The sequence below is a fragment of the Camarhynchus parvulus genome, chromosome 17 (genome assembly GCF_901933205.1).
Source record: "Camarhynchus parvulus chromosome 17, STF_HiC, whole genome shotgun sequence".
In the NCBI taxonomy this organism is placed as follows: Eukaryota; Metazoa; Chordata; class Aves; order Passeriformes; family Thraupidae; genus Camarhynchus; species Camarhynchus parvulus.
In genome coordinates, this window is record NC_044587.1 from 9,931,669 (window position 1) to 9,944,213 (window position 12,545).

The following is a 12,545-nucleotide window of genomic DNA, read 5'->3' on the forward strand; positions in this document are numbered from 1 at the left end:
CAGCCCTAATTTAACAGGCTGGAATAGGAAAGGGGAGGAAAGTAACCCATGGCACAGAGGAGCACTGGGCAGGACACAACCTTTTTTGGGTTTATCTTTCTTTTCAACCCCATTCGCCAACCGCTATAAAAACTTGCCAGGCTGAAAGAAATTTCCTGTATTTTCAACTTTGGAAGTCCTAAAGCTGCCCAGGGGATGGGAGCAGGACTGAGTGTGTTTGGCATGGAGCAAAGCCCCCTTTCCCAGGGACAGGCCCCTCTCACCACTCCGATGAGGTCTCCCCGGCCGTACTCCCCGGTCAGGTGCTTCTTGCCGTCGTCCATGCGCAGCACGGAGCGCAGGCGGCCGTTCAGCACGATGTACGTGCAGTCGGACTTGTCCCCCTGCCTGCAGGGAGAGCAACAACAACAGCATCAAGGGAGGCACAGTCTGAACAACAACAAGCACCAAGGGGTGGCACAGTCTGAACAACAACAGCATCAATGGATGGCACAGTCTGAACAACAACAGCATCAAGGGATGGCACAGTCTGACTTGTCTCCCTGTAGGAGCGTCGGGGGGTAGGATGGTCGGGACAGACAGAGACGAGAGATCTCTGCAGCCAGGTCATGGAACTTGGGGTTTATTGCAAAGGGCCTGGGTGCAGGGCCCTGCTGGGAGCTGCCAGCCACAGCTCAGAGCAGGCTGAGAGAAGAGAGGGGGAGAGAGGATGAGAGGGTAAGAGAGTAAGAGGGTAAGAGAGCAAAAGCGTAAGAGAGCGAGGTTTCCGTTACAATACAATAAATCTTCTTCTGTGCTGAATATTCTGATTCTCACTAACCAATCCAGTACAAGATACAAATCCTATAGCATTTACATACAGCCTATAAGAATCACTACATTACCATCCTGTGTTACATTTTAAAGCCTAAAAACTCCTCTTTGGGCCCCTCCTGCCAAGCTAGCAGGGTCTGCTCTGACCCTTGGGCCTGTCTGCAAGCAGAGGGTGTTGTTCCATCAAAAGGGGATCACCTTCAGTCTACCACACCATGGTTTTCCAGTTGTTCAGTAACTAAGGGATCTCAAAGCTTGCTTTCATTTCAATGTCTCTTATAGTTTCTATATTCTCAAAATCTTTTGCCAGGCTATCATATTTATAAGGCTTTCCTGTTTCATCTTCCCCAACATCTCCCTGCCTGCAGGGAGAACCAGCATCAAGGAATGGCACAGTCAGATTTGTCCCCCTGCCTGCAGGGAGAACAACCAACAACCAGCACCAAGGAATGGCACCACATTTCTCTTCACAGTGAAAATTACAATTCTTCCCAAGAAAATTTCTGGGTTTCACATTCTCTGAACCTCAGCGAAAGGGAAAACAATTCTTAACTTATTTGCTGTGCCTGTGTTGTGCCAAAGTTGAATGCAATATGGAGACTGTTTACCCAGAGTGATGGTGTTTTGGTTCCTTGGCCTATCAGGACTGTCCTATGGTGAAGTTATGATGCTTGTATCCCCATCCAATGTGTTCTGTTTATGCTGGATATTATGTTCTGTGCCTTCAAGACCGGCTCTGAAGAGCGAATGGTTTGTTTTGGTTTTGCTGTCAGCTGCTCCCCCAGGGCTGGTGGGACACACAGACAGGGCAGTACATGGTGCTGCTTTTGCTTTTTGCTTCTGCTTTGCTCCTGCTTTGCTCTTGCTTTTTGTTTCTGCTCATTAGTTAGTTTAGCTAAGCAGTCCAAATTTCTTCCTGGACTGTTTCTCCTTTCCCTTTTTTGGAATCACTCAAACCTGCTCTAGACTGGGACCTGGGAACACCGAGAGTTTGCACCTTGTGGCTGCAGCAGCTGCCCCAGCACAGGAGGGACTGATAACAGAGCGACCACCCCCAGAGAGACTTTCTGAATTTGTCATCTTTTTCAGAGTGGTGACAGAATGGTGTCATCTGGTATTGTTCCTTTTGTGTGCTGGAGGTGCTGTGCCTGTTAAATAAACAGGTTCTTTCCACTTCTCTCCAAGGAATCCTTCCCAAACTGTTTGGGGGGAGAAGCCATGTGGGTTTGCTTTCTGAAAGAGCCCCCTTTGGAGGTTTTCTCCCAAATTTGCCCTAAACCAAGACAAGGGCCATGTGTGTGTCGGGACTGTGGGCTGCCAGTCACAGGACTCTGTGCAGTGGTGTGCAGTGGAGTGCTTGGCAGATTCAGTTTAGATGTAATGTAATATAGTGCAATATAATATGGAATAATATAGTATAATAAAGTAATTAATTAGCCTTCTGATAAGATGGAGTCAGGTGCATCATCTCTCCCTGGACAGGGGTCATCCTGTTTGATAAAGGAAGAGTCCCTGCTCAGCAAATGCATCTGGAGGTTTTGGATAAGTTGGTGGTTTTTCTCTGCCTGGGCATGGAAGATGTAGGAAAGTGTTTAATTGATATTTAATGAGCAAATGAGAAACGAAGCAGGAACTTGTTAGAAGGTGACTGGAAATGGGTTTAATGTGTAAATGCATAGGCTGTGCACAGGGACCTGAAATAAGGAGTGACAGGACAAGGAGGAATGGCTTCAAACTGAAAGAGAGTAGGGTTAGATGGGATATTGGGAAGGGATTGTTCCCTGGCAGGGTGGGCAGGCCCTGGCACAGGGTGCCCAGAGCAGCTGGGGCTGCCCCTGGATCCCTGGCAGTGCCCAAGGCCAGGCTGGGCAGGGCTGGGAGCAGCCTGGGACAGTGGGAGGTGTCCCTGGATGGGCTTTAAGGTCCTTTCCAACCCCGGCCAGTGTAGGGTTCCATGCTAGGGCTGGCAGGGGATGACCAGAGGGTGAGCAGGCCCCAGGGGACACCACAGGTTCATTGTTGGCTACTCAGGAGCTCATTCCCACTGCAAGGTCAATGTGGATGTGCAGAGGAATTCTGCAGGTCAAAGAGCAAGAGCCACAAGTGGCTCCAGATTTGGTGCCAACATCTTTGTCTACCAAGAACAATTAGGAGTGCTGCTGGGAATGTCACACTTCTGGTGGTGGAGTTAAAACAAATGCAAGGAATTTCAGAAGATTTTAACAAGATATTGACAGCCAGGAGTGTTTTGATGTACAGAGTAATCCAAAACTTCCATTGGCATTGGTGCTTCAGGTATGGTTGTGAAAATTACAATTATACAGATCATATTCTAATTAGACTGTTACTCTCCCACCACTGCAGCAACCACATAATAGCTCAATTGCATCCTAGTACATATCCGTAAAACTAAGTTTTCCCAAGGTACCTTTTGCCCCTTAAACACAAAATTCCTATTTTCAATTTACTGCTGAATAAGCCTAACTGAATTACCTTTGAGTTTTGCTGTTTGTTTCACAAAGGCTGAAAACCTCTGAGCAATAGATCTTCATGCCCTCAACAATGCAGAAACCACCACCAGAACATGGAACTGTGTCTTAATCAATTACATCACTTAAAAAGCTTGCCAAAACAACAGAAAATATGAGGAATTGTATAAAGTAATTTAGCAACATGTAGAGACAAGAGATTGAAGCAATGTTGAAGGTACTGCAGAAAGAAAATAATCTCAAAATAGGCAAACAAATAAGCCAAATGGAATAGTTGATAAATACAGCCTGAGGTCCTCAATTTACACATCCCCAAGGGAGCACAGCTCATGAAGTAGGAGAATTCCAACAAACACACAATTTTGTCCACATCTCACCTGTAAACAGCTCGTCCAGCCTCCACCTCCATCCAGTCCAGGGCGAAGTCAATCTGCCTGACAAAGGGGGACATTCTCTTCACAACACTGTGGGCCACCCCCAGCACCACACTGGGCTGCTCCCTCATGATCCTGAGGAAAAAACCAAAGAGTTACTGAACCTCCCCACAACAGGAACAGCTGCCCACAGGCACCACATCCCAGTGGTGGGCAGCTGGGCAGGAATTGCCAGCCCTGCCACCACCACTCTCACCAGGCACTCTGACCAAACAGGGGCTGCCCAGCTTCAACCCAGCCCAAATGAAATGGCACTCACTGTCCTAGGAGCAGGATGCCAGTCCTGCTGTCTGCCCCAATTCCCTCTCCCAGTGCAGCAGGATGGACAGAAGCCATGTGAGCTCTTGTGTATGAGCCACCCTCCTCATTTTCCCCTCACAGACTCAGGGAAATGTTCATCCTGTCCTCAGCATCTTCCCTCCCTGCTGCTCTGCCCATCTCAGTCTCTTGCTCGTGCTCAGTTTCCCCCACATATCACATCAGAATCTTTTTATATGTAAAGTCTGAGGTGCTTAAAAATAAAACACCTGCTCTGCATTTCAAATATTCCCTTTTTCCTCTTGCAAAGACCACAAAGAGCTGAAATATCTTCTATTAAAGCTCCCCATCTTCACACTGAATGTTTTTAGTCATGCTTAAAAGTCTCTAATAATAAAGACACCATGTAATTCAGTACGTTCCTCAAACTGAAAAACTGAGAAGGTTGCGCCAGGACAACCTCAGACTCCACAGTGACTGTGAGGCCTAGCAAAAATCACTCTCACAGACACCTGGGAATTGCTCAGGAATGTCTAATTTCTACTTCTTTTTAGACTGAGGCTTACTTCACCCTGTCACTGTGGGAGTGAGCACTCAAATACCTCCTGAAGCACTCCCAGGGGTGAATGGATCACACACATATCAGGCTGTTCTGCCTGGTAGGGCAGCTTGTCTTCCCTGTGCAGAATCAAGGGCAGAACATCTCACAAAGAAGCCGATTTGTGTCTGCAGCCCCAGCATGAGAAGTGCACACAGAAAGGTGAGGGAGCTGCATGAAACCTGCTCATGGACAAGCAGGATCCTCCAAGCCCCAGTGTCCAGCCTGGCCTTGGGCACTGCCAGGGATGCAGGGGCAGCCCCAGCTGCTCTGGGCACCCTGTGCCAGGGCCTGCCCACCCTCACAGGGAACAATTCCCAATTCCCAATATCCCATCCAGCCCTGCACTCTGGCAGTGGAAGCCATTCCCTGGGTCCTGGCACTCCAGACCTCTGTAAATTGTCTCTCCATGTTTCTTGCCAGCCCCTCCAGGCCCTGCAAGGCCACACTGAGGTCCCCCCAAAGCTTCTCCTGTCCAGGTGAACAATCCCAGCTGTGCCAGCCTCTCCTCCCAGCAGAGCTGCTCCATCCTCTGATCCCCCTGGAGCCTCCTCTGGATCTCTGCAGCAGCTCCAGCTCCTCCCTGTGCTGGGCCAGGGCTGGGGCAGCTCTGCAGGTGGGGTCTCACCTGAGCCCAGGGCACAGGGGCACAATCCCCCTGCCCTGCTGCCCACGCTGGCTCAGCCCAGGGCTCAGGGCTGGGGCAGCTCCAGCTCTCACCCCCAGCACCCCCAGCTCCCTCTCCAGGGCTGCTCCAGCTGCAGGAATGCCAAGAATGTCTAATTTCTCCTTCTTTTTAGACTGAAGACTACTTCATCCTTCACCTGAAACCTCCTGAGGTTCCTTGTTGGGTTTTCTGCATCCATGTTCCCTTCACAAGGAAGGTGCCAGATTGGTAAGAAAATCTCCTTTCTGTGCTCTCTCTGAGCACAAATCACATCAGCTGTGTATCTAACCTCACCCCTAAACAACTGAGGGAGAGAGAAAGGTGTGGAAGGAGCACTGCCACTCCTTGTTCCCTAACTGGATTACAGCTCCTGTGGACCACTGCAGCCCTGCAGAATCACAGAAAGCCCAAGCAGAGATCCACAGTCCAAGACTGTGACAACAAAAGCAGACTCCCCAGGAGCTCTGCACTGCCTGGATGGGGCTCAGAACCTGCCCTGGAGTCTCTCCAACACCAGGACTCTTCCTCACTGGTGCCACTGCTGCAGCCAGAGCCCCAGAGCTGCAGGGACTGTGGGACAGTGCAGCACACAGGGAGCTTCCCATGGGTACTGCTCTCCTCACCCAGAGCTCCAGTTACTACTTCTGCAATAATGAAGCCTAAAATTTCAGTCAAAAGCCCTGGAATTGAAAGAACAGAGATCCACAGGCACATATCCCTATTTAATGTTGAACTCACCCCACTCACCTTCCTGCACTTGAATGTCTACATGGTAAATTAAACTGAACACTGGCTCTTACATTTACAACACTTAAAGATCCAGCAGCAAACACCATTACCAAAAAGCAGGACAGCTTTTCTCTTCTCTGGCCCTGATTTTTCCATGCCATCCCACCATCCTGACCAAGACACCAACAGACACATGGAAAACACCCAGTCCTACCCCCCTTCTCAGCAGATTCAAAAGTTAAATAAAGCCCCTAAAAAATCCTGGATGGTTTAGCTCATTGGTTTTACTCCACATGCTTATTTAACCCTCAAAGTCTCTTCCCACACAGGCTGTCTGCTGTCATCAATAAAAGCCATTTACTCTTTTCCTCCCTCATAATATATCTCTTAATACTTAATGCATCCAAAATGCAAACTAACAGGCTTCTTTCATTTCCACCTGGAGTTCTCTCATGTCCCTCAGTTCCATGCAGCTTCTACATGAGAATTAACACGGAAGGTGACACCCACCCTTATGCAGGAGAAGAGAAAAGAGGTTTTTTTCCCCCCATTATCAGCCCAGTTTCCTTCCTCTCACGTGGGCATTCACATCCCTGCTCTTCTGTTTGGCACATGCCTGGTACTGGAAAAATTAAAATCCAAAGCTCTGCACTACAGAGGTTTCTGAAGGGACTTTGAGGATTCTTTACTAGAAAGCTCACCAAGTGTAACAATAAGGGCTAAGTAGTTTCTGTGAAAGTCTGGAGCTTCTGCAGATATTCTTGGGGATGTGGCTGTGATGGGATTTTCAGCTTAGCTGGCAAGACCAAATAAAAATCAAAGCTTTCCTGCTTCTCTGGCAAGTGCATATGATTAAACCTCCAAAGTGTGAAATTTACAGAAGCAGAAAATGTAAGAGAGCCACTGGTAGCACAGATCCTGAATTTATTCCCCCAGGAGATCCTGGTGACAACTTGATTCCTGTTTTCCAGGAGCTGCACACTGAGAGCACTGCAGGCACATTCCATGGAATCAGCTCTGCATTCAGCACAGCACCAGCCTGTGCCAGCCCTGGGCCTGCACTCTGCACCTACAGCCAGCAGCACAAAAAAGGCTCCTGCCCTGGAGTTTCATGGGAAGGATTTAATCCAACACTCAATTCTCCACCCCGAGCTCCTTCCATTGCTGCGCTCTTTGCCTCGTGACAGCCACTGACCACTTTCTGCTTCACCCTCTCATTAATTATTGAGAAAAAACACAGAGTGTTAAAGGGCAGCAGAGAGGAAAAGAGGAAACACATATGACAGGTAAAGAAGAATGAAATTTTGGAGAATAACAGGAGTTCTTGTCAAATTTCACCTAGTCTGTAAGCTAAGAGAAAAATGAACAAATTAAGACAAAAATAACTCCTCTGAGATTCCAGGCAAAGGAGAAAGCTGAACATTGTGGAACTATGAACATAGAATTTACATTAAAATGGCAAAAAAGAACTACATCCTATTTTATTAACAAGTTTTTCTTTCTCATGGAATTCAAAGCAAAAATGAACCAATAGAAGAAATCTGATGCTTTTCAAAGCCCTTCTCCAATGTCACTTTTAAATATGGGCCCAGAAGTGCCACAAAGCCTGGGCTTCAGGACAAATTGTGAAGATGAAATGCTGGAATATCACAGAGCTTGTAAAATGGAGAGAACAGATAATAGACTTTAAAGGAGAAAAAGAAAGATTTGGAAAGGACCCAAAAATAATGATGAGGTGATACACTGATGGGTCCTGATCTCTGACTGGTAAGGGGTTAATGGGAGCAGAAAGGTAAGCTGGAATTAACAGGAGGTAATTCAGTCCTTGAGAGGGAAAAGAAATCTCAGGAAAATGAGCTTCAGTAAATGAGAGAGAATCCAGCCCTGAGTAGCAAAAAAAAAAAAGGAAAAAAAAAAAAAGAGGAATAGGTGGAATCTGCCTGGCTGGCTGAGACAACATAATGAAATTTGAAGCCAGAAACAAGCAGGAAAACAACAGCAGGAAAAGACAGAGAGAAAAAGTGGCTGTTTAGGAGAAATAGCCTGGAACCACATGGAATGGCACAAGTGGGAAGCATCTCTCAGAAATTAGGCCAAAGAATTGACAACCACCTCAGAGCCAGGGAAAAACACAGCTCATCAACAAGCACCTGCTGAGCACAGCAGGTTCAGCTCCACAGCCACACAGCCTCTGCCTGGGGTGGGAAAACCAAAATCCCACAATGAGGATGCTGGGGTAGAGCTGGTCAGGAATACAAACAACAACAATTGTTTAGAAAGGAGAAGTTGTGCAGAGATGGACATCACAGGGGCCAACAAACACAACCACTCTCCAGAAGTGCTCTGTGCAACTCAGGACTCATGGAACGTTCCAGAAGCTGGAAAAGGAGATTAGGAAAGGAAATCGTGCATTAGACACAAATGATGTGTGTGAACTAATTCTAAGTCTAAATGACAAGATCACAGAATAAATCAAGGGCATTAATCATTATTATTGGCAACAAGGCTAACCACAGCCATCATACTGCATTTTTAATTACCTGTATTCCCCTTTAAGCATTAAGTCCCAAGGCAGGTGCTACTTCCAAGCTCCAGGAAGGAACCTGTCTTGCACAGGGGAATTATTCTTTAACCTGTTCTATTAGTGAGCATTAAAACCCCACAGTTACACCCACAACAATCACTCATAACACACTCAATTCCCTGGCTCTGTCTGGGAACAGAACTGGGGAGGTTTTCCAGCAAAAAGGAATAATTAATCCAAGACAAAGGGCCTGGCAAAGCAGCAATTAACCAAGCAAAGTGCAGGCTCTGGGCAGACTTTTTTATTTGAATTATGAAGTATATGAAACTTGGGCCATAATTCCCACCCCACTGGGTTAAGTGCTCTATAGGCCTTGAACAAAGATTTTTTCTAAGCCATTTAATATTGTCATGTTCCCTGAATTGCTCCTTGCTGGAGTTAAACCACCTGGACAGAGGGACCACAGCTCACCCACACACCTGAACCCACCCCATAAAAACATGGTTTGCTGTGGGATGCACCTGCAGCAGCACAAACATCCAACACTGGGATTAAAATCATGGGAAAAGACCTCCAAGGTCATCAGGTCCAAGCTTTAACTGAATACCTCCAGGCCCACTAAACCTTATCACAAAGTGCCACATCTTGGGTGTTCACAGGTTTTTTGAACACCTCCAGGGACAGTGACTCCACACTGCCAGAGCAGCCTGTTCAGATGTCCAACCACTCTTCCAGTGAATAAATTTTCCCAAAAATCCAACTTGAACCTCCCCTGGTCATTCCCTCTGCTCCTGTCCCTGTTCCCTGGAGCACAGCCCGATCCCCTGGCTGTCCCCTCCTGGCAGGAGCTGTGCAGAGCCACAAGGGCCCCCTGAGCCTCCTTTGCTCCAGGCTGAGCCCCTTCCCAGCTCCCCCAGCCTCTCCTGGGGCTCCAGCCCCTCCATGTCCTTCTTGCACTGAGTGGTCCAAAATCAACCCCAGGATTTGATGAGTGCCCCCCCGCCATAAGCACCCAGCACAGGGGGACAGTCGCTCCGCTGGTCCTTTGTTCAAAAAAGTAATAAAAATTCTAAAAAATACTTTAAAAACCCCAGATCCATGTATGTTTGAATGGCAGAACTCACTCATAGAAATGGGACTTGGAGATGGAGAGGAAGCTGCAGTCTCTGTTGGCCTTGATGGTGAAGATGAGGGGCTCCCCAGTGAGCACAGCGAGCTGGCCCACCAGCTCCCCAGGGTGGGTGATGAAGAGGCAGGTGTCCTCTTCAGAGTCAATCTTCCTCTGGTACACATGGAGCATCCCAGAGACCACAAAGCAAACATTGACATCCTGGAGCAAACGGGAGAGAAAAATAAAACAAAATAAAAAAAGAGCTCAATAAAAATCCCCCCCCCCAGATTTGAAAAGCAATTATCCCAGTGACAGAGCTATCATGACCAATCTGTTTCCCAGAAAGCTCCCCCATAGCTTTTGAACAATTAGGTGGTAAAATAAGATACAATAGTGAATTATTAAAAGCAGGGTATGAATATTTAAAACTAAGCAGGCACAATATTGAAAAATGCATTTCTCTTTGGGTGGTTATGAAGAATGAAGGCTGCATCTTGAGATATCAAGGAATAACAACAGAACTGGGAGAGGAGGAGATAGTGGGGAATCACAGCTGCAGGATGAGGGGCATGGCAGGTCAGCAGAGCAGAGCCCAGCAGTGCAACTGGAGCTGCCCATCATCTGCTTTGCTTAAGCTCCTCTATTTACACAGGATTATTATAAATGAAGCTTGTTATATCCTAAACACACTCTGCTAACAACAAATAATGCTGGATTGGTTTTCTATGAGGGCTTTACTGCCACTGAGTGGCATCATAAAAGCCCAAAGTGCAGGTGTGAGAGAAGGCTTCCCAGTCCCCACAGCTCTGAGGAAGGATGAAGGATGACCCCACAGCTTCCCATGAGATCCATCAGAGCTGACAACACCCAGAGTCCCACCCTGGCTGTGCTGCAGCCCAGTCCTGTGAGCGGGAAGGCCCAGAGCTGGGGGGCTTCACCTCCAGAAGAGGTGGCTTGGGAGGGGACAGGTGGGAGTGTTTTATTGCCATGGATGTGTATAAACACAGAGGGAGCACAGAGTGAGCCAGACTCACCTGATCTCCCTGCCTGGACAGCACAGTGCCAGCAGTGACCTGGTGCAGTGTCACTTTGCCATTCAGCAAGGCAGGATTCTGGAGAAGAAAGGGGTGGAGGTACAATTTACTGCTCTGTGCACAGGTAAAGGTCCCAGAATGTGAGGAACTACCCAAACAAAGTAAGAATAACAGTTAAGACCACGTACAAGTACTTGAATCTCTTTAAAATATGACATCTATTTTTACAATTCTCTACCCACCCAATATTTCTTCCAGAAGAGAAAAAAAGGTATGATTTAATTGATTCATTAAGGTGTGATTTAATTGATCCATTTGAATTGATCACACTTGGATTCTTAAGGATTTTCTATTCATCAGTTTCCCCCCCAGACTCTTTAAGGGTCTTTAATGAAAAGAGATCTGTATCAGCTGGCATGAAAACCATGAAACATCAAGTTACTTTCAAAGGAAGGTGAAGCTAGAGGAGATTCTCTGTATCATGGAGTACCAGCACAGGATAATCCAGCACTGGCTCTGTCCCAGGCCAGCCCTGGGCACACAGCTCAGCTGTGCTCTACCTGCAGAGCACATTTTCACACACACTGTCCAACAAAAGCTCCCCCAAGCTCATCAACTCCCGGACTCAGGCACACAAAAGTGGGAATTTCTCTCCCAGCTGAAAAGCACATGTGAGGAAAGGATCTTCCCAAAAGCCACCCTCAGTCCGGACCCCAATCCCTTGCAATGTCAAGGAGATGAGCTGGCTGAGCGTAAAATTTCCAAACATTGCTTTCAATATTACAATCCTGAGTGCATAACAGACACCCAAACAGGAGAGAGTTTTCTTTCCATCTCAAAGAATTGCCCACACAATTTGGGGTCCTGTGTGTAGTCAGGATCAAACCCTAATGCTTCAGGCCACCTTTGCTTTGGCATAACTTCCACTCAAACCAGCAAATCACACAGTCACAGACTGGTTTGGTTTCAAAGAGACCTTAAAGCTCATCCAGTCCAGGCAGGGACACTTTCCACTGCCCCAGGCTGCTCCAACCCCCAATGTCCAGCCTGGCCTGGGACATTTCCAGGGATCCAGGGGCAGCCACAGCTGCTCTGGGCACCCTGTGCCAGGGTCTCACCATGCTTCAAAGAATTCCTTCCTAATATTTAATGTCAGCCTGCCCTCCTTCAGCTTAAAGCCATTCCTCCTTGTCCTGTCACTCCATGCCCTCAGTCCCTCTCCAGCCTTCTTATAAATCTTCAGAAATTCAACATTTTATCAGCACCCTGAAGGGGCTGGGGCAGAAAACAAGGCTCAGTTATGAGTGCCCAGGTCAGGCTGGAGAGAGGCAGCTCAGTCCTGGCTCCCACAGGCTCCCTGAGTGCTTGGCTCTGCCTCAGAGGCAGAAGCACTAAAAGCTGCACTCACAGAAGAACCAATTGAGCATAAGAGCAGAGCACAATGTGACCCCAGTCATCAACTCCATTCCAGCAGGAAACCAGCACAGCAGAGATGTAAACACTCCACCAGTGTAATTGTTCTGCCAGGCTGGAATTTTTCTATTTTGGGGTGAAAAGAAACAGTGCAAGTGAAATAATCACAATTATTCTTTACACCTACTGCTGATAAAAAGAACATATTTTCATCAAAAATAGTTTTATTAAAGCCAATCTGTTTCATGGGAACATATCCAATGCAGAGAACCTGACAAGCACCTGTCAAAATATTTCAGTTCAGCAATAGCAACTCGACTAATTTCTATAATGTTTTTTCTATATTTAGACATTTATGGTTGTATAGCATTATCTATTCTCAAAGCCAAAGTTGTAACTCTGAAAGTGCCTCTCAGCAGGGGAATTCAGGCTCCCCCATGAGCTCTACTTATCAAGAGCATTTTCAGGCTGCATC

At 47.3% G+C, this 12,545-nt stretch overlaps 1 protein-coding gene across 1 annotated transcript in view; it reads right to left on the reverse strand.

Annotated features, from left to right (window-relative positions):
• PNPLA7 (patatin like phospholipase domain containing 7) overlaps positions 1–12,545 on the reverse strand; it is a 134,812-nt gene that overhangs the window by 90,353 nt on the left and 31,914 nt on the right. The window contains 4 exon segments of the mRNA XM_030961550.1: positions 264–387; positions 3,680–3,811; positions 9,637–9,842; positions 10,658–10,735. Of these exon segments, the coding sequence (XP_030817410.1) occupies positions 264–387; positions 3,680–3,811; positions 9,637–9,842; positions 10,658–10,735 (540 nt within the window).